Source organism: Lissotriton helveticus, chromosome 11 (assembly GCF_964261635.1).
Source record: "Lissotriton helveticus chromosome 11, aLisHel1.1, whole genome shotgun sequence".
In the NCBI taxonomy this organism is placed as follows: Eukaryota; Metazoa; Chordata; class Amphibia; order Caudata; family Salamandridae; genus Lissotriton; species Lissotriton helveticus.
In genome coordinates this window covers 1,045,438,921-1,045,461,922 of record NC_136072.1, presented here as the reverse complement: position 1 = coordinate 1,045,461,922, position 23,002 = coordinate 1,045,438,921, and the positions used below count along the sequence as shown (strand labels likewise).

Sequence of the window (23,002 nt, the reverse complement as noted above, 5' to 3'; positions counted from 1 at the left end):
GCACACAAGCCCGCAAGTTCAAGGTACACTCCTCGAGTCACGCACTTTTCGGCGCCGAGGGCCTCCAAGTCCAGTGGCCCACCACCAGCGCCTGGCCGATGTGCCCCGCAGCCCAGGGCAGAAGCCGCGAGGAGACCCCAAGGGCGAGCCGCTCCTGCGGTCCCAGGAGTAATGCGACCGGCAGGCGACAGTCAGTGCGTCCTCTGCAGTATGGCGGCGTCAGTGGTGGGCAGCCCCGGTCCCAGCCACGGAAGGGTCAAGGATAAGCACTCCAGGCGAGAGCTGCCCCCGGGGTGTGGGCCCCACCATAAACGTAGGCCCCAGGCCGGGCCCCCAGCTCCCCACGCCAGCAGCAGTTGGTGGGGCACCAGAGGATCGGGCCGCCTCGGGGGCCCGCAGCACCAGCCCCTCAGATCTCCCGCCGTTGACAGGGCACTCCGGCTCCACGGGGCAAGTGTCCAGTGCCTACAAAGCACTCGCTGCTAGGCAGTGCGGGATCGGACCCTCCCCGGTCCCGGGTCCCGCGTCCAGCACCCAACAGGCCCCCGGAGCCACAGGATAAGTTCAGCCCCTTCACCTGTTGGCGCTACCAGTAAGGCCCCTCCGGTGTACCGCCTCGAGGCCGCCCAAGCTCCGCCGCGGCTGATCGGCCACCAATCCGGGGCTCCAACCTCCTTGTTGGCTAGTGGCCGGCCCGCCCCCACCGCAGGTCGGCCTCCTGCGCAATCGACGCCGGGGATGTGGCCGATCACACAGGCCGCAAAATATGGCCGGCGCTGCCCGCGAGACCTCGGGCGCAGCGCGGCTCCACACCGCTACAGGACCGACCCCTCCGCCTCCGATCCGGCCACACTGTCCGCGGGAGGGGATGCGGCGAACCCCAGGGCATCAGGCTCACCAGGATAAAGGAAATCAGGATTAACGGGGAGAGCCGTCTCGGAGCTCAGAGCTCACCTGTCCATTTTCTTCGGCGGCCAAGCCACGCCCCCCCCCCGAAACACGAGTTAGTGATAGATTCCTTACCTTAGAATATCCCCAGGCGTCAGGCTGCATCCGGAAATTTTTTCTGCTTAACATTAGCTCTGCGCGCCAACAGGTGGCCTCCTGCGGCTCCTCGTCCGTCACTGGCGTCCAAAGCGATGACATCACAGAGAGTACTTAGGCACCACCCATGCACGCTGACGTCAGTTCTGTACACAACTATTCCGCTCTGAAAAGCAGGGCCATGCAAGATACTGATAAGTGGTGCATAAAACTAGGGCCTTTAAAGGGGATGACCTTAACCCTAGTAATCAGTTCGCAGAATGGGGAGGATGGGCGGGGCGGTAAGGAATCTATCACTAACTAATGTCTCTTACAGATATATCGTTACATAAGTAAATAACTTGTGCATAGGAAAGAGACACGTTTGATAGGTTTCATTTTCTGATGCCCCGCCCACTTACATTTACATTTATGAGTTAGCATAATGTGTATAACTAATGATGTATTCATTTATGCATTTACGTTTATATTCTCCATCTCATTATTCATTTATGCGTGTGATGTTATTCAGTTTTCTTAGCTTAGCTTGTGTGCCACCATTTTGGGTTGCTTCTCTCTGCGCGCGAGTCGCACTCGCTCACTTCCCCTCCCGTAGGAATAGGAAAAACCCTGAACGCAGCAGTTTTCGTTTCTTAGCTAACTGTGACCGAAACTAATAACAAAAACCCTAATCAGTAATGTTCTCATGCGCTGGAGATGCTGAGGCCCGGCTCCGCGGCCTTGGGCAGAGATAACCAAATGTTGTTATTGCAGTTGCAGATGCCTCTTGTGTGAGGCCATTGTTCACCCTCTCCGGGGTCCAGTACTTTTCCAGTATGGGCGTGTTTTACTTTGCTATACCATGTTATACTGTATTGCTGCGATGAGATGAGTCAGTCCTCTCGGGGCACTCCTAGGGGTGAGGTCGGACAGGGCCCTCTCATATGGGAGTTTGTGGCCTAATAAAATACTTTGTTTATTCTTCTCCACTGTCCGGCTGACTTCTTACTTGGTAATTATAGGTGAGTGCGGTAAGTCACTCGGGAGGATTTGAGCCACGCTTATCAGATGGCGCCCGAACAGGGACCCCGCGATAAGGATCTTTCTCACCCGTAAGTGGTTAGCAGAAGGCCGGGGACCCTCTGGTCGGCACGGTGGGTCCGGGTACCCATTTGATGCCGAGCTTGGTTCTCGCAGTGCTGCCCCACCCTGCTGATCGGGAGAGGTCCCGGTTCATGATCTTGCGCCGGGGTCCGGAAGGTGGAACTTTGGAGCTCACCGTCTTGGTCCCAGCAGCCGGCGGTGGAGAACGGTAGAGGTCGGTATCATGTATAGAAGGTGAGTGGTCCGACTGTTGATTGAGGGAGCTGGGACGCTCCAAGAGACTGGTGTGTCTCCGAGACCGGCGTGTCTCTAGTGGTTGGAGGAACCCGTGTGCTCCTGGGGCTAGTGTGATCCGGGGAACTCAGAGTGCGAGTGGTGCTCTGACAGACTTGGCGGAGGTTGGGTGGACGTTTGTTTGTCGTCATCCGACCGGGTGGTACTGCGGTCGAGGCGTGGCTCATTGCGGGCGGATTCTGGGACTCACCAGAACCCCTAGTGTGTGTGGTTTGTTGGGAGCGGGTCCCGGGTCTCCCGTGGTAAAGTGCGCAGCAATCTGTTGTGCCGCCCGGGTGGCGGATGTGTTCCCCAATCTCGGAACAGTGAGTGTACTGTTCGGTCTGCGGTAGGGTCCAAGTTCCCCAGGACTTGGTCGACGGGCCTTGTCCCATTTTGGTAACACGTGTTTGGCAGGGATTTGATGCATAGTAAGTGTGAATATATGTGTGTGTGCTTAGTAGTGATTGTGCGGTCTGGGTGTCGGTGAGAGGGTGAGTGTGAATTTTGTGTTGGTGTGTGAATGAGTGGGTGAAGATGCCGTGTTTCAGTAAGCTATGGTGCCTCGGGTGCTGCTGCGGTGCCTCGGACACTAGATTGGCTGAGAGCCAACCCGCCCCAGTGGAGGGCTCACCTAATTTCGAGATGTATGTCAAACATGGATTGACTCCAATTTTGTTTAATACTTTGTGGCACAAGCATACCAAGGGTAACGTAGATTTGCAATGGCCGTTGACTGGTTCTTTCGATGTGGCAAAAACTAGATTATTTGCAGGACAGATTATTTGCTGAGCGTAGCCGCCAGAGTATGCTCGATTCCTTGAGGATGTGGCAAAAAGAAGTAAGGGAACGACAGAGGAGAGAGAAGAAGGTGGCTCAGAAGAGAGCAGCGCAGACGATGGCACAAAAGGCGAGAGAACATACTAAGAAACAGAATGAGATACAGATTGAGCGCGCAGACAGACTTCATGAGTTACAGACGGATAAAATCTATGTAGTAAGAGAGGAAGAGCAAGATGAGATGGAGGACATTTTGAATGTTCGGCCCCCTCCCCCGTATGCTCCGCAATCATTGTACCCCGTGTTAACAGGTTCTGCTTCCCCTGCGGTGGATTCAGTTCCACAAACGGTTGCTCCTCCCTTGTCCGGCACCCCCACTTCCTCTGTTTCGGCCCCTACTTTGTTGAGAGATGTTGAACAAGCATTGTCTTCTGTCACCTCTTCCGTGACTGCGCCCTTGGTTTCTCTCTTTGCGGCGAGCCCACCTGCCCCCCCTGTGATCTCTTCTGCACTTCCCACTGTTTCTGCTAGCGCTACCCCCCAAGGTGAGTTGACGATCCGAATCGAGGTGCCGGAAGTGGGATACTTGCCCAAGTACGTAAATTGCTTACACGCTCTACTGTTGGGTTGGATGAAAAAACGATAGTGGCTAATCAGGCTTGTCAGTGGGCTAGGAGTCCTATTTATGCACTGGAAGACATCTGGTCCACAATGAAGGATTATGAGCCTCTGATGCAGCAGCATGCTTTATGGCATATGTCAACATCGCTAATAGCGTTGTGGGAGCAGGGTTATGGTGGAACGGCGCCCCAGGTTCTTTATGACATTAAGGACAGAGCCTATAGGGCTAATACTAGTATGAGGGATGTGTTACAGAATGTGCGGACGTTGCTGGAATATAGAAATGCATTGCCGTCAGCAGGAGGGCAATATTTTTTTGGAGCGCATCCAATGCGCGAAGTCTACCCTATTTTCCATCCTGAAGTGCCTGAAGTGATAGACCCAGTAACAACTAATGTGACCAGAGCTCGTGTAGAGGCTCATTTCCAGTGACAGTGGGTATACACACCTTGGAAACGGAGCAAGGTGTTGGCGCTGAAGGCGCAGTTGCCCGACTCTAGAAAAAACCTGACTGCTTATTACAAAGAATTGACGGAAGCAGCTTCCTCGACGGTCATGACTTTAGCTGACATAGAATTGTTCTTTGGATTACTGGTTCCGGTGGATGTGTGGAGGCAGGTGAAGGGTACAGATCATGCGGAGGAATTGGGAGGTACTTGGGAGGAATTTAAGGACTGGGACAAAGAAACGGAAGCCAGGGGAAAAACCGAAACTTGAGATCTTAGCATTACCGGGGCGAATAATAAAATGTATGCACTCTCTTATTCCTACAAAGAAGGTGGATTGGGATAAGTTGACTGCATGTAGACAAAAAAGGACGAAGCGGTTTCGGATTTCTTCACTTGTTTGGAGGAAGCCTTTATGGATTTTAGTGGTCAGGATCTCTCTCAGGATGGGGGCTTGCGACTTTTCGTAAATAGGTTCGTAACTAACTTGTTACCAGAAATATCGGCTAGATTGCAGGCATCGGAGAGTACGTGGATGACGTCCACCCCCTCTGGTATTCTGAGTATGGCTCAGTATTATGAACATAGAGAGAATGAGAACAAGGACAGACATGAAAAGAAAGCCAAAGATTTGAAGACAAGGGTGCTGCTTCAGCAGGTGTCGAAGGGTCGGGGACGTGGAGCCCCACCTATGGTAGCTGGTCGAGGTGGAAGTAGTTATAGAAGGGGAGAGAAGAGAGAGAGTCTGGGGCCGAATCAGTGTGCGAACTGCAAAAATTAGGGGCACTGGTGGAGAGATTGTCCGGAGCCTCGGTCCAATGCTGGACCAGGTAGAGGTTGTGGTGAATTTCGCAGGGATGACAGACAGTTTGATGAAGGAAGGCGACCAGGGAGAAATTGCTTTGACCGAGAGAGGGAGCGACAACATTTTCCAACTGAGCGTGACCATGACAGAGACAGACAGTACTACCACGACGCATATGCATTGGATGACATGACCTGCTTCTCCCATAACTAGAACAGCATAGGACAGAGCTTGGGACCAGTTTCTGTGGATGTTGATCAACAAGGACCCTATGTGACTGCGGATTTGTTGGGGTCTCCTCAGAAATTTTCGGTGGACACGGGTGCTATGAAAAGTTCTGTAGCACGTTCTCAGGTCCCAGGGGCGGCTCTGTCTGGCAGGAATAATGTTTCCGTTGGGTTCTCAGGAACTCCGGTAATTAGCCCCATTTCTAAGCCTCTTACACTTACGATTGGTCCTTTCACCGTTGACTCTCCGTTCCTTTTGACTTCAAATTGTGGCGAGAATTTGCTGGGTTTGGATTGGTTGAAGAGATTGTATTCCACCATTTACTGTTCTCCGGACGGTGTGTACGTCACTTTGGGTCCTACTGTCGCGCCTGCGCAACCGTGCTTCTCAAAAGACAAGCCTCTTCCAGCTGAGTTTGCGGGTATTCCGGAGACTTTGTGGGCCAGTGGTGATACTGATGTGGGAAAGGTGGATATTGCCCCCGTGTCCATCAAGGTTAAGGTGGGAGCCCGATTGCCCTGAATACCGCAGTATAAAATATCTAGGGATGGTGAAAAGGCTTTGCTACAAATACAGGATTTGATACGGTCGGGTGTAGTGGAGGAGACAGCCTCTAACATTTGTAATAGCCCCATTCTCCTGATTCTTAAAAGACCCTCTGCTGATGCAGGCGATGGTGCACCTGATGTCTATCGTTTCGTGATTGATTTACGCCACATTAATAAGGTGGTTGAACCCCAATTTCCAGTGGTCTCTGACCGTACAACAATTTTAACAATGATCCCTCCCACCGCCAGATATTTCTCTGTTTTGGATTTGAAAAATGCTTTCTTTAGTATCCCGGTACACCCTGACAGCCGTCATCTTTTCGGATTCTCATTGGCTGGCCGCAGCTTCAGATTTTGTAGAATTCCTCAAGGCTATACTGAGAGCCCCAGCATTTATAGACAGGCTTTGAAGGCTCAATTGAATGATTTGGAACTCCCCAAGGGCAATGTTTTATTGCAATATGTAGATGATCTTCTAATAGGATCTGACACCGAAGATGGGTGTCGAGATACCACAGTTAAATTGTTGCACCATGAGGCCTCTCCTGATCACAGTGAGCAAACATCAGCGGATAAGTCCCCTGCCATTGAGCCCCCCATTCTGTTCACCGATCCAGAGGTGCGAGGGAGCACTCGTTATAATCTGCGGCCCAGGAAGGGAAAGAAGGAGAACTGAGCACTGGAAGAAGGGCTGAGATAGGGACTAGAAGAGAACAGTGCTGAAGAATAGTTAAGTGTTAGGGACGGACTGCTGGTAAGAGCCCTGGTGCACTGTCGAGACATTGTCAGATGGGACACTAGGATTGCGCCTGGGCCCGGATTAAGTGCTCCTGAGTCGCAAAAGCTGTGCGACTCAGTCGTGGGATTAGGGAACGAACAATAGAAGCCTGCCTGTGAGGCTTTAACGGACACAGGGAGAAGATCCCTTCTGAGGGTGAAGACTCCCCCTGGCCGACTTCGGTGTGACTGTGACGGTTTGATTACCCTTTTAGTTTAGTTTTGGACTTTTAGTTAGGGAACATGTACCCCTTTGGCCGTCCCATTCCTGAGAAAGAGCAGCCTTTTGCAGCTCCTCATAGACCAGAACCCTACTCTCCATGGCTCGCTCTGTCACGAAAAGGAAAAATTGTGGCCATTGTGATATTCATCATTGTATTTCTAATAATTCTTGGAATACTGTTTTTCCTAGATGAAGCCTATCCTGTTCATATGTTTATCCCTACCCCGACTGCCCTTCCCGAGCACAATATGGTTACTATTGATTATGGTGAACAATGTTTGCGAAAAGGTTACAGTGATAATGTTTTTATCAAGACTCTACATCATGCCCATGCGTGTATAATGTGACAGATTGTTGGGTTTGTGGGTTGCTACCTTCTGCTGCCTATAAAAAGGATAGATTGTTGGCACTCCCTTTAACTCCTGTGAAAAGTTGTGTGGGATGGTACACTTTAATTGGTATGGTGAAATTCTTTCAACAACCTGATTTTCTAGATCCTCGATTACCTAGTAAAGGATCTACTTTGACAATGCGAGTACGCCCTATGCCCACCTCTTCTCTTGGACAGTTGTTTACTGACGGACATTTCGATCAGACATTTATGGAAACATGCTCGAAGAAAGTGGGACGATTTGTGACTCCTAATGACACTGACAAAGTTAGGCAGAGTTTTCTACAGTTGAACTCTTCTCTGGCTTATAGACACCCTCCTGTGATGAATAGTAGTAGTCATTCTTTGGTGCCCCTGGCAGTTGTTGGGCCCTCACCATTCTTCTGTATCCTGGGAAGGGGCCCTATAAAGGTTGGGAACAGTTCTTGCAATGTGACTGCTTCGATTTGCTTGCTCTTTAGTTCTTCTTTGGTCACCCCCCCGAATATTTACTTTGTTTGTGGAGATAATGGATACCTGTGGTTGCCTGAGGGAATGGGGTGGGGTCTGCTATCTGACTTATCTGCTTCCTCCTGTCTATGTAGCACCCTCAGACTATCATAAGACTCATCGTCGGTTTGCCAAAATGCCTGGACAGCGTCAAATGAGGGCACTCTAAGTTGAGGATGTAGATCAGACTGATACTTCTTTGCAGCAATGGACAGATTTTTCTAAGGGTTTACTGCCGTTCTGGGGTCCCATATTAAACAGTAGGGCTATTCGGAGACTGTCAAGGGGGATGGAGAAAGTAGTGAATACTGAGGCAGACATTGCAGCTAATATGTCTGTTGAGATGCAGGCTATGAGATTATTTACGATTCAGAATAGGATGGTGCTAGACGTCATTCTTGCTGATAGGGGTGGAGCCTGTCGCGTCATCGGGACGTCTTGCTGTGTGTACATTCCTGACTCGGCCCCCACTGTTAACTTAGCTTATCAGGACACTGGTACTTGGTCACTACAGAAATGGCTGTGGGGTGTTTTCTCCTCTTGGGGCTGGAAGATTTTGAGGGGTGTTGTAGGAGTAGTGGGTATATTGCTGACTTGTTGCCTATGTGTTTATTGCCTTCCCCCTTGTTGTTCCATGTGTGCCAGTAATTTGCAATATCCTAAAAGACCAACCCGCCAGTATCCTGTTTCTAATGACATGGAACTCCATGATGTTAACTGGTTGATGCTTATTGATGATTATGTTTTTGATTGATATGTTTCCCCCGTCACTAGTATGATGTGTAAAGACCTTATCTTCTGGCTAATAAAGGCTACGTCCATGTTAGCCACATAATGCTAAAAGGAGGGCTGATAGGTTTCATTTTCTGATGCCCCGCCCACTTACATTTACGAGTTAGCATAATGTGTCTAACTAATGATGTATTCATTTATGCATTTATGTTTATATTCTCCATCTCATTATTCATTTGTGCGTGTGGTGTTATTCAGTTTTCTTAGCTTAGCTTGTGTCCCACCATTTTGGGTTGCTTCTCTCTGCGTGCGAGTCGCACTCGCTCACTCCCCCTCCCGTAGGAATAGGAAAAACCCTGAACGCAGCAGTTTTCGTTTCTTAGCTAACTGTGACCGAAACTAATAACAAAAACCCTAATCAGTAATGTTCTCATGCGCTGGAGATGCTGAGGCCCGGCTCCGCGGCCTTGGGCAGAGATAACCAAATGTTGCTATTGCAGGTGCAGATGCCTCTTGTGTGAGGCCATTGTTCACCCTCTCCGGGATCCAGTACTTTTCCAGTATGGGCGTGTTTTACTTTGCTATACCATGTTATAATGTATTGCTGTGATGAGACGAGTCAATCCTCTCGGCGCACTCCTAGGGGTGAGGTCGGACAGGGCCCTCTCATATGGGAGTTTGTGGCCTAATAAAATACTTTGTTTATTCTTCTCCACTGTACGGCTGACTTCTTACTTGGTAATTATAGGTGAGTGCGGTAAGTCACTCGGGTGGATTTGAGCCACGCTTATCACGTTAGTGATAGATTCCTTACCTTAGAATATCCCCAGGTGTCAGACTGTATCCGGAAAGTTTTTCTGCTTGGCAGTACCTCTACTCGCCAGTAGGTGGTGTCCTGCGGCTCAGCGTCCGTCACTTGCATCGTAAGCGCTGAGATGATGTCACGGAGAGTACTTAGGCACCATCCATGCGGGCTAACGTCGGTTCTCTACACAACTATTCCACGCTGAAAAGCAAAGCCATGCAAGATACTGACAAGTGGTACACAAAACTAGGGCCATTAAAGGGGATGACCTTAACCCTAGTAATCAGTTCGCAGAACGGGGAGGATGGACGGGGCGGTAAGGAATCTATCACTAACTAAGGTCTCTTACAGCTATATCGTTACACAAGTAAGTAACTTGTGCATCTTAAAGAGACACGTTAGCGATAGATTCCTTACCTTAGAATATCCCCAGGCGTCAGACTGTATCCGGAAAGTTTTTCTTCTTAGCAGTACCTCTGCGCACCAGCAGGTGGCGTCCTGCGGCTCCGCTTCCGTCACTGGCATCGTAAGCACCGAGATGACATCACGGAGAGTACTTAGGCGCCACCCATGCGCGCTGACATCAGTTCTGTACACAACTATTCTGCGCTGAAACGCCGAGCCATGCAAGATACTGACAAATGGGGCACAAAACCAGGGCCATAAAAGGGGATGAGTTTAACCCTAGTAATCAGTTCGCAGAACGGGGAGGATGGGGGGCGGTAAGGAATCTATCACTAACTAATGTCTCTTACAGATATATCGTTACACAAGTAAGTAAATTGTGCATCTGAAAGAGAAACGTTAGTGATAGATTGCTTACCTTAGAATAGATACCCAGCAATACCAACCCTGGCTGAGGGTCTGTGAACAAGATTACACCAGAAAGTAACGGAGCACAGAACGGCCAAAGAAGCTGTTTCTCCGGACTGGACTGTCAAGGAAGTAATGCTTGGTAAACATGTGCAGCGAGCCCCACGTAGCTGCCTGACAAATGTCCTGCAAGGGGACACCCCATTCCAAGGCAGTAGTGGCTGCAGTAGCCCTGGTCGAATGGGCACGCAGCCCCACAGGAGGCTCTTTCTTGGCCAAGGAGTAACATGCTTTGATGCACAGAACGACCCACAGGGAGATGGTTTGTTTGTGCAAGGCCCAACTTTTTTTGGCGCTCACGTAGCCAATAAAGAGCTGATCATCCACCCGGAACTGCAGTGTAGGCTGCATATAGAATGCAAGTGTACGTTTTGGGTCCAGACGATGGAGCCTCTCCTCTTCCCTTGAAGGATGCGGAGGCAGAAAGAAGGTGGGCAAAGTGCTGGTCTGCCCGATGTGGAAGGGTGTGACAACCTTTGGTAAGAAAGAAGGACGGGTCCTCAGAACCACCTTGTCTGGATGGACAGAAAGGAAAGGAGGTTTAGAAGAAAGAGCCTGGAGCTCGCTCACTTCTGGCAGAGGTGATAGTTACCAGGAAAGCCATCTTGAGAGTAAGAAGACGTAAGGGACAGTTATGAAGGGGCTCAAAGGGAGCGCACATCAGAAAAGTCAAGACAAAATTCAAGTCCCACTGAGGCATTATGAAGGACACAGGTGGGAACGTATGCATAATGTCTTTAAGGAAACGGTTAACAACTGGGGACTTAAAAAGAGAAGGCTGTGCGGGAAGCCGTAGAAAGGCAGAGATGGCCAAAAGATAACCTTTGATAGTGCCCAGAGCAGAGCCCTGCTGGGCCAAAGATAGAAGGAACAGAAGGACCTCAGAAAGAAGGGCAGAAAGGGGATCAACAGCCTTTGCAGTGCACCATGCCAAATACGTGTTCCACCTGCAGGCGTACACCGTCTAGATGAAAGGACGCCTGGCTGCCAAAATGACATCACAGACTTCGGGAGGGAGATCAAAAGGTGTCAATTGTTGCCGCTCAATCTCCACGCATGGAGGTGGAGACTGGACAGGTTCGGGTGGAGGACCGTCCCTGCTGCTGCGACAAAAGATACTCCCGAAGAGGTAGATGGATCGGGGTATCGATGCTCATATTGAGTAGCTCAGGATACCATACTCTGCAAGCCCAGTCCGGAGCCACAAGAATGACTTGGGCCCAGTCACCCCTGATCTTCTTCAGCACTCTGGGCAAAAGTGGTATAGGCAGAAAGGCGTTCAACAAACCACAGCTCCACTCGCGACAAAAAGCGTCTCCGAGTGAGTGAAATTCGCACAGAACTGTGACATTGCGCGTTCACTTCGGTGGCAAATAGATCTAACCAAGGCTCTCCCCCACTGCAGAAAGAGACTTTGTACCACGTCCGAGCTCAGACACCATTCGTGATCCATCAAGCACCGGAAGCTGAGTTCATCCACCCTGGTGTTCAGAGAACCTGCCAGGTGTTGAACCACCAAGGTAATGCCTTAACGTTCCAGCCATGTCCAGAGACGCAGAGCCTCCTGACAAAGGTTCAAGGGCCCCACCCTGCCCTGCTTGTTGCAATACCACATGGCGGTGGTGTTGTCTGTGAACACCTGCACCACACTTCCCCGGCAGAGGGAAGGAATGCCTTCAGTGCAAGTCGGATCGCCCGCAGCTCCAGAAGGTTGATATGGAGCCGGGACTCCGCCGGAGACCAGAGGCCTCTGATCTCCGCCTTTCCACTGCTTGTTGCAATACCACATGGTGGTGGTGTTGTCTGTGAACACCTGCACCACACTTCCCCGGCAGAGGGAAGGAATGCCTTCAGTGCAAGTTGGATCGCCCGCAGCTCCAGAAGGTTGATATGGAGCCGGGACTCCGCCGGAGACCAGAGGCCACTGATCTCCACCTCTCCCATGTGGCCTCCCCATCCCAGGAGGGACGCATCCATCACCACTGTGTGCTCCGGTTGGGGAAGGGAGAGGGGACTGCCACTGGCCAAATCGTGATTCGTTAGCCACCACTGCAATTCTCGTGCAGGGCCCTCCGAAATCTGGACGTGATCGGACAGGTTGCCCTGATGCTGTGCCCACTGGAACTTCAGGTCCCACTGCAGAGCCCGCATATGCCACCTGCATGTATCACCAGCAGGATGCAGGAGGCATCAGTCCGAGAAGCCGGAGGGTCATCCTGACCGAAACCCGGGATAGACGCTCAAAGATCGGAATCATATCCCAGACTTGCTGTTCGGGAGGATAAACCTGAAACTGTGTCAAATCCAGACCGCTCTGATGAAGGGGAGCTTCTGAGAGGGACTCAGGTGCGACTTTGGCACGTTGATGGAGAACCCCAGCAAATGCAGGAGGTCGGCCGTAGTCTGGAGGTGGTTGACGACTGCCTGGGGCGAGCCGCCTTCCACAGCCAGTCATCGAGGTAGGGAAAGACTGACACCCCTGACCTGCGCAGATGAGCCACGACCACCGCCATCACCTTCGTGAACACCCAAGGGGCACTGGTAAGGCTAAAAGGGAGCATGGCAAACTGAAAATGCTCCTGGCCTACTATGAACTGCAGGTAACTCCGGTGGGCCGGCAGGACGGGGATGTGAAAATAGGCGTCCTGCAAGTCCAAAGTCACCATCCAGGCTCCAGGGTCCAAGGCAGCCAGGACCTGAGCCAGACTCAGCATCTTGAACTTCTCCTTCCGGAGGAAGCAATTTACATCCAGGAGGTCCAAGATGGGGCGTAGGCACCCCTTGTCCTTCTTGGGGACCAGGATGTAGCGGGAATAACAACCACTTCCTACTTCCTGACCGGGAAACGCTCGATGGCCCCCTTGGACAGGAGGGCCGTGACTTCCTGACGGAGAAGAGCCACATGATACCCCAACATGCTGTGGTACCGAGGTGGCATGGCTGGAGAGGAGGACAGAAAGGGGAGCCAGTAACCTTGGCAGATTACCTACAGCACCCACTTGTACAATGTGATCTTGTGCCAGTGGTGGAGGCGAACCCTGCCACCCACTGGCATGGGATGCCCCCTGAAGCTCGGATTAGGAAGGTTTTGAGGTGGAAGCAGTAGGGGTGGGAGTGGACTGACCCACATGCCGGTTTCCAGACACGCCCCTGCGGAACCCATGTCCGCGTCCTCGCTGAGGCTGGGTCTGCACAGGCTTGCTGGAAGAGCGCGCCTGAATACCCCTGCCCTGGCCATGAAAGGAACGAAACCCCGTCGCGGCAGGTTTTGTGAAGGAAAGACCCAAAGACTTGGCAGTGGCACAAGAGTCTCTAAAGCGCTCCAGGGCACTGTCAGCCTTATCACCAAAGAGCCGGGAGCCATCAAAGGGCATGTCCATGAGTGAGCTCTGGACATCGGGCGAGAACCCAGTGGAATGTAACCAGGCGTGGTGCTGCAACACCACCGTTGTGGAAATCGCCCTGCCCAACTAATCAGCGGTGTCCAAACCACACCGGATGGCAAACTTCGCCACATCCTTGCCCTCCGCAATTGCTTGGGAAAGGACAGCCTGGACCTCCTCAGAACACTGAGGTAGAACCTCTGACACCGAATCCCACAATGCATGGGAGTAACAGCCCAATAAGCAGGCGGTATTAACTGACCTCAACCTCAAACTGGCTGAGGAGAACAACCTCTTGCCTTATTGGTCCAGCTTCTTAGAGTCCTTATCCGGCGGAGCTGTGGGATAGGCACTCTACGACGTTGAGGCCTGAATGACCAGGCTCTCAGGCGTGGGGTGAGTGGTCAAGAAGGCCGGATCACCGGGCACCGTGCGATGGCGCCTAGCAACATTCTTATCCAACCGGAGCCCCCGAGGCCGGCAGCAGCCAAGTGCCCAAAGGACTTCAGTAAGGGTCTCATTGAAGGGAAGCAGCGGCTCCGACAACATAGATGCCATCTGGAGCACCTCTGTAAAGAGGTTGGTCTTAAGGGCCACTCTAGGGAAGTCAAGGTGGAGAGCCTCCACAGCTCGACGGAGCACCATAGTGTAGGAAGCGCCCTCCTCCATAGTAGGCGGAGGTGAGGCAAACGCCGGGTCATAAGACACATCAAGTTCACCCGCATCCTGAAGGTCATCCACCCAATCATGCTCGGAGTCACACTGCCGCGCGAGGGGGTCCTCGGAGCTGTCCCTATACTCATCCAGCTCCGGAGTAGAAGGAGCCGGCCGGGGTGGCAGGGCTGGAGCCGGAGAGGGGGCAAGCGGCACCGAGAGCAGCGCCAGAAACTGTGCCGGCCGGGGCCGAACCAGAGCCACATCACAATGCGGATCCCAGGTCAGATCGAAATTGTTCGATAACCGGGGCAGGGGTGGGATAAACGGCGCCCAGTGCCGTGCCTGTGGCGGAGCCAGGGGCGGTGCTGGGGCCGGAGCCAGCGGTGCTGCACCTTTCGGCGCCGAGGCCGGAGCCAAGGGTGCTGGATCCAGTGGCTCTGGGGCTGGCACCGAGGCGGTGCTGCCGTACCAACAGGATCTGGACACAAGACCGCGGGGCCCGCAGGTGTGCTGGCGGGAGCCCAAGGCCTAAACAGGCAGTCCATGGCAGCAAGAAACTCTTGCAACTGTTCAGGAGTCTCCGACTAGCCGTATAGCGGGTAGGGTGCGGTATTCCCAGGCTCCGGAGGAGCCGCATGGGCGGAGCCCCTGTCACCCACGTCCGCCTCCGGGGAGCGACGGGGGGACATCAGAGAGCGAACACGCTTCTTCGACTTCTTCTTATGGCGTCACTTACCGGATTCTGAAGGTGAAGACTTAGAGTCCAAGGAGTGATGGCTCCTGTCCCGAGAGCGGTCCCACAAACAGCCCTAAGACCCGGAGTGGCGGTGGGAGGAGTGGCGGACCTCCAGCAACTTCCGGCACCGCTCCCACAGTGCCTTTGGGGCCATGGCACGGCAGTCCCGACAATCCCGGGAGTCATGGTCAATCTCCAGACAAAAGATGCAGACGTCATGGGGGTCCGCCACCGACATATTACGGTGGCACGACCCACAGGACTTAAAGCCGGGCATCCCTACGTGCACAAGGAGATAAGGGAAGGAGACAAAGTCTCACAAAGTGGTCAAAAATTGACCGCGGTACATGCTCAATCCGGATCTACGCTTTCGGCGCAGAAAAACAAAGAACTGATGTCAGCGTGCATGGATGGTGCCTAAGTACTCTCCGTGACGTCATCTCTCTGCTTACGAGACCAGTGACGGACGCGGAGCCGCAGGACGCCACCTACTGGCGCGCAGAGTTGCTGCTAAGCAGAAAAACTTTCCGGATCCAGTCTGACGCCTGGGGATATTCTAAGGTAAGGAATCTATCACTAACGTATCACTTTCAGATCTAAAGCTTAGTTAAGTGATGTTTTGATTCTCCTAAGCAGCCTAGCACTATGCAGTAGCAACTTGTAGATGAACCACTCATCCTCTGGACTCTCCAGTGGTCTAGTTTACTCACCTGGGGGCAGGCCTTTCCGACTCCACAGGGCACCAGGCCGACACCTCACAGGTTCTCACAGATGAATTATAGCTGACGCACTTTCCCGTCTGTATTCCTGGCGGTTGAAAGAAAATCATTAGACATAAGATTTGTAAGAAAAAAACAACAAGAAACAGTTCCATCATCACATGATTTAGCATGTTTAGATGTTTGTTTATTTATAAGAAACAATGTGTATTTTAAACAGTGCTGACTGCAGCAGTTTTGCTGTTTAGCTAAGTCCTAGTATTATAAATGCCTTGTACTTAATTAATTCGCCCTTAAGGGAATGAAAGACCGAGATGCCCAGGCCAGGATTCTGACCAGTAACCCGTCATTACATAGAGTGACGTTATTTTACTGACATGCCCTGCAAAGAGGGCTATTATGAACATACACATACCTCTTTTTTTTTGGTCAAATCTGTTTATTGGCATTTAAACAAAGGCTCACAGTACATTAGACATTTCAACAGTGTCAGCTCAGTAATTGGGCATGATGAATACAGTCAGCGGCATCATAACATACAAATGAGGAATACTATGTCACGGGCGTGATGGGTAGGGAGGATAACCGCCCAGTACTGGCACAGGCGCAAGTTGCCGGGGCAGCTGCCCCAAACATACATACACGTCATAATGTCAAAACTACAGTTCGAACACCGCCCAGTGCAGCAGCTCGAGAGTCACTTTTACCTGATGAGAATGGGAATCCGCCGGTTGCAAAACAGTCCAGGTGTCAATGGTGTTCAACTGTAACTTATATTTCCTGCCTTTCTCAGTATCTGTAAAATTCAACCGCAGCCTAATCTCTGTGAAGTTCCAACAGATACTTTCTAAATTAAGATATTTGATCCTCAGGCTGTACTCCATGCTGTACTCCATGACTTCATGTTATTTAAAATATTTTGATGACTGTGCCTATATTACAATATTTTAATTGTTTACACATTTATATCCTTAAAACAATGGCACAGTTTTTCACAGCACAAATGTATTAATTCCGGTCTTCCCTCCCCCTTGCTTGTGAAAGTGGTATTAACATATAAATATATATCAACAATTTGATTCCCATTCCAATTGGTAGTAGTGATGGTGTATTAAACAACACTTGGAATTCATCTCTGGAGTGCAGCATCTGTTTTGCTTTTGAATATATATCACTGAAAAAAAAACAACGGTTACAGGGACGTTATAGTTAGGCTCAGATTTTACTCCTACAAAAAAATTCAGCAGATAGTTACCTGAGCTAACTACAATTTACGCCCCCGCAATGCACTGCTTATGACCTCACATATTACATCACTCATGACATGGTCAGTGACATCACTAATGACAAGTGAATTTCTATGGTTTTTAGTTAGAGCCCAGCAGCGAGGCATGCTGTATCTACTCAGGGTGTTTAGAAAACACCCACCACTTTCCATTTGTCTCATTGTGTGCCTTTCTGAATTCCTTTATTTTTATTGGTAAAACGTTGCTTTTTGTCCTACCTATCGATGTATTTTTCACTTTTGTGTGACCACTGTCACCGTTACAAGCCCCCTTACTCTTTGATTCATTTATTGTTTGTTGAGTTCACTCTTTTACTCACTGAATTGGTCCTGTGCTGTTAACGCAGCTTCATATACTTATTCATATACTTTTTAAACCGTTTTTTAGACACGGTTACGGCTGCTTGGGCAGCAGATATCAGGCATAGAATGCGTGCGGGCAGCTTTGCCAGCGCACACCTGGCGATCTTGTTTCATTGTTGCTGAGACTCAAACCCTGTTTTCTAGGTCTGAAGTCGGCAGCTCTGGAGGTTAAGCCACAGCTTCTTTCTTGCTAGGCATTAGAATCAGCGTTGCTGAACTGTCTGTGCACAAGCTCTGCATGGTGATAAGCAACTTTTACAACAAACTACCTTTACCACGCAACTTTTACAATGCAAGTCGTTACAACGACTTGCACTGGGGGGCGCTCTAGGATAGGGAATAGTTTAATTTACTATCCAACTCCTTCCCTACTATCCACGGGGACTTGAGTTGGAATAGTAAATTAAACTATTCACTATCCAGCGCCCCCCAACGCAAGTCGTTGTAACGACTTGCATTGTAAAAGTTGCGTGGTAAAGGCATGCGTTGTAAAAGCATGCGTGCTAACGACATACATCCGTTCTGCGTAGGTATGCCACACCTCTTTTCCAAGCCTCTGCGCCTTACGCCTATTCCTCCCACCTGTGTGCCTTTTGCATCTGCCAGGCGCTGTTTACCCCCGGCTCTACCTCTCGGGGGAAGCCCTGTATTAACATTAGTCGTATTTCGCTCACTGCGAAGAGAGACAGGGGAGGAGGTGGAAAGAGAGGAAGGACTGAGTGCCAAGTGGCCTATTGTCACATGACTCCTTAGGCAGATCCTGGCTTTTAGGCACCCTCTTTAGAAGTCTTGCAGTTTCATTATCTCCAATTCTAATTTCAGTCACGTTAGTAAAGCATTATCGAATTAAGTGGCATGAGCTCAATGAATAACTGATGCCAGAGAAGAGGTTGCTTGACAGCAGGGAAGGGAAGGAAATAGCTCTAACTCTAGAAAATGCAAGACCTAGTACATGCAAATGCTTGTTTAACTAGTAGTCACGTTTGCAGAGTGGTGGGGAAAGGGGGCGGGCCTCCAACCAGCTCTCAGGAATCCCACTGTATGGCACTAACTGGAGGTAACAGGAAGGCTTCTTGCCCCCCCAAGGACCCTCTGGAGCCAAGGGGACTTTATTCCCCAAACCAGCAGTGAGCCAGTAGGCACGTTGCAGAGAGATGGAGAAAAGGGGTGTGGATTTGAAGTCCTCTCAGCAATCCCACTGTTTAGGACTTACTGGAGGTAACAGGAGGGCTTGTTTGCCCCCAAGGACCCTCTGCAGTCAAGGGTACATTTTCCCACCAACCAGCCGTGCACCAGGAGGCGCGTTTGCAGAGTGTTGCTAAAAGGGGGCAACTTGCCAGACTTTTCTTTTCCATTTATTAGGTAGGGGGGCCATGTGGCCCATCTTCCCTGGGCCATTTGTGTCCCCGGGTACCTTCCTCCCCAGGGCCAGGCCTTTTTTTTTTTAATGGGGAGGGTGGCCGCGCAGCCCCTTCCCTGAGCAGATTTTGGTCCCGGGAACCCCATTTCCCAGGACCCAGCAGAGTGCCCCCCCCCCCAGGTCAATTTCAGCCCTGGCCTCTATTGTGAGTGCCCTGGTCCCAACCAGGCCTCCCACTCCCCGATGGGGACCACAGGGAAACCTCAAGGCTCCCTGAGTCCCTGCCAGCTTCCAGTCTCCCCTCTGTGTAAAAGCAATTGTGCTCCTCTTCTAGCAAGCAAGAGCATTTTTGTATGCTTTCGCTTGCTAGAAGCAGAGCACAGTTTGCTATGGCTAAGTCATAGCAAGCAGCTATGTCCCGGCATCCCCCAGGGATTCTATTGCTCAAGGAGGGTGGCCGCCCTACTTTCTTTACTTTTACCCCATCGAGGTGGTGGTCCCTGCAATCCATTTGATAAAAGTCCCAAGGAGGTAGCGGTCCCCGGGTGGTCCGAGTGCCCCCCCCACATTAATTACAATTAAAGGCTCGGGGAGGTGTCCCTGGGCTGTGTGTGGGTTGCTGCGCCACCCACATTGCCTAACCATAAAGCCCCAGGGACGTGGCAGTCACTGGGGCTGGTGGGGTCCTAGAGAGGCCCCCCTTTTATAAATGAAAAAGCCCAGGGGAAATGGTGGTCCCCGGGGCAGCAGGGGAGGCCATACAGACCTCCCCTGCATTTTTAGTTAAACAAACCACGGGGTGGTGGTGATCCCTGGGGCATCAATGAGGCCGCAGAAGGGGTGGCCCGTGCGACCCCCCTATTTCATTAAAATGCCCATGGGACCTTGCACACCCAGGGGGCGATTAGTAACAAAGCGCGGAAGGCCGCGGTTCATTTAGTTTGTTTACATTTTTGGCAGTACAGCAGTACTTCATCAAAAATATTTTTAAATAAAAATATTTGTTAAAAAATAAAAAAATATTGTGTACTCCAGTATTTTTCAATTCATTAAATATTTAAATCTTCACAAAAAAAGTCTATGGAGTACCACAGTAGTACCTACAGATTACCCCTATAACTTAATGTTTTATTTTTTTAAATGTTCAGTTTTCCCTAAACTGCCAGAAAAATATATAGAAAGTTATAAATACATTTCTCTAACTATCATCAATTTCATCAAGTGGTAATACATAAGGAACAAAAATAAAACAAGGCCCAAACCCAGGATGCTGCGAACATGTGCTGAAAACTACATGGCTGCTTTTGATATTTTGTAAAAATAGTCATTAGCCGATCAGATACTGCGTCTCCACTCTCTGGCACTCCGCTCTACGCCACTCCACTAGAATATGTTCCACTGAACACTATTCCACTCTCCGTCACTCCACTCTACGCCACTCCACAGTATGACACTTCACTCTACACCACACTTCTCCACTCTATGCCACTCCACTCTATTACAGTGTATGCCACTACAGTATACCCCACACCACACTACTCTACACTACTATACTTTACATCACTTGCCTATTCGTCACTTCAGACTACACCACTCAACTGTGAGACACTTCCCCCTACGCTACTTCGCTATTCCATTGTACACCACACCACTCTACTCTACTCTATTCCATGGTATGCAATTCCATTCTATGGCACTCCACCCTATGGCACTAAACTGTATGCTATACCACTCTACGCCACTCCACAGCACTCCACCCTACGCCACTCCGCTCTACACTGTTAGACTGCATGCAACTAAACTCTACACCACTCCACTGTACATCATTCCACTCTATTCCTGCCTACACCAATGCACTTTATGCCACTCCAGACTTCACCACTCCATTGAACGCCAATCCTCTGTGACACTCCACTCCACCCCACTACACTGTATGCAACTCTACGGTATTCCACAACACTTTACGCTATTCCACTTAATGCCACTTCAGTCTACACCATTCCATTGTACCCTATTTCATAGTACGCCAGTTTACAACATTCTACTCCACTGTACACCACTGCACTCTACATCATTACACTCTATCATATTCTGCTCTACGCCACTCCAGTCTAGGCCACTACAATCTACGCTACCCCGCCGTATGCTGTCCCACTGTACGCAACTACATTGTACGCCACTTCACTCAAAGCTATTGCATTATATACAAATCCATTTTATACCACTCCACTGTATGCCACTCCACTGTACGCCATTCCACTTCACTCAGTGGTTCTTAACCTGTGGTTCGGGGACCCAAAGCCTGAGGAGTCTGCGACTGCTTAGAAAATGAAATATCAACAGATAAGTAAAAGGGTATGTACATATGATGCAAATGTAAAATTTGAAAACATTCCCAAAATGTGAAGACATTTAAAAATTTGAGGCTGAAAATTAAGGGTCCGATTCACTAAGGGCCTCCCCCGTGAGTGTGGTGATTCTGCCCTGAGTGCGGAGACTCGCAATGAGTGGCAAGGTCTTTTGCGAATCAGGCCCTAAATTTGTATCCTCAGATTGATTCACAGGAGCAGTGCAAATGCATCAAGAAAAATACAGCATGGATGATGGATGTCTGGTCACAATTGAAATTAGAAAAGCTCCATCCTTCCCCCTTAAAATTTAGATATTTTTATTATATTCGTTTGTGAATAAAAAAAATATTTATAACTTTGTGTATTTGTCTGAATAATGCTCGATTCTATCATTTTTTGTGAATTATTTGTGATTCAAATAATCAAAAAAGCTTAGGCTGAGATCCCTGACTTCTAGTAATGACTCAGTGGAGGTCCCTGGATTCCAATAATGATTCAGTGTGGGTCCCCGGGTTCCGGTAATGATTACGTGGGGTCCACAGAAGTCAAAAGGTTTAGAACCACTGCTCTACACTATTCCATGGTACACCACTGCACATTACCTCATACTGCTCTATACCACTCCACTCTACGCCACTGCACTGTATAGTATTCCACCGTACGGCACTGCACTATACCATACTACACTTAACACAACTTAACTGTACACGATTCGAAAGTATGCCACACCACTGTACCACACTCCACTCTACGTGACTCCACTGTACTCCAGTTTACGCTATTCAACTGTACGCCACTCCACTGTATAAGACTCCACTCTATCCCACTCCGCACTATTACAGTGTATTTAATTCCACTGTACGTCTCTCCACTCTTTCCACGCTACTGTACCATTCAACACTACACTCTACGACATTGTCCTCCTCTCTGTTGTACATCACTCCACTCAACAAAACTGTATGCTTTAAAATAAATTTTTCTTTAAATGAACAAAACAATTAAAATTCAATGACAAAAACAAAGGCAGAGGTGAAGAAAGAGGCAAGAGGGGTGCAGAAAGAAGCAAGAGAGGTATAGAAAGAAGCAAAAGAAGGGCAGAAAGAGACAAGAGGGTGCAGACAGAAGCACAAGAAATACAGAAACTTGCAACAGAGGTGCAGAAAGAGGCAAGAGGGGAGCAGAAAGAAGCAAGAGGGGAGCAGAAAGGGGCAAGAGCGGTGCAGAAAGAAGCAAGAGGTGCAGAAAGAAGCAAGAGGTGCAGAAAGAGGCAACAGAGGTACAGAAAGAAGCACAAGAAGTGCAGAACAAGCAAAAGAGATGCAGAAAGATTCAAGAGGGGTGTTGAAAGAGGGAAGAAGGGTGCGGGAAGAGGCAAGAGGGGTGCGGAAAGAGGCAAGACTGGTCCAGAAAGAAGCAACAGAGGTTCAGAAAGAGGCAAGAGAGGTGTAGAAAGAGGCAAGAGAGGTGCAGAAAGAGGCAAGAGAGGTGCAGAAAGAGGCAAGAGGAATGCAGAAAGAAGCAAGAGAGGAGCAGAAAGAAGCATCAGAGTTGCAAAAAGAGGCAAGAGGGATGCATAAAGAAGCTAAGGAAGAGAAGTGCAGAAAGAAGCAACAGAGGTGCAGAAAGAGGCAAGAAGGTTATAGACAGAGGCAAGAGAGGTATAGAAAGAGGGAAGGGGGGTGCAGAAAGAGGCCAGAGGGGTGCAGAAATGTCCATGACAGGTCAGAAAGAAAGAGGAGCAGGGTTTCTGCTGCTGTTTTTCCCTGGTGTTGCTGCCCGTCACAGACCTTGGGGAGGAAAATGCCATCCTGCTGTAATTCACAATGACCTCTCACAGCCCCCGCTGCGCAGGAGCCGTTCGTCTTGAGGTACATGAGGGAGGAATCATAACTTGCTGCATACAGAGCCCCTGAACCAACTCGGGACTGCGAGGACCAGCACCCACAGCGGCGCTGACAAGCCGCAGCTGGTCCTCTTCCCGATGCCGCCCCTCAATATTTAAACATCTCTTAGAACGCGCGCGCGGGTCG

General features: G+C 50.1%; 1 protein-coding gene across 1 annotated transcript in view; it reads right to left on the bottom strand.

Annotated features, from left to right (window-relative positions):
* LOC144792472 (P2X purinoceptor 7-like) overlaps window positions 1-23,002 on the bottom strand; it is a 315,393-nt gene that overhangs the window by 196,231 nt on the left and 96,160 nt on the right. Inside the window, exon 5 of the mRNA XM_078667501.1 lies at window positions 15,605-15,701. Within this exon, the coding sequence (XP_078523627.1) occupies window positions 15,605-15,701 (97 nt within the window). The remainder of the gene's footprint in view (window positions 1-15,604; window positions 15,702-23,002) is intronic.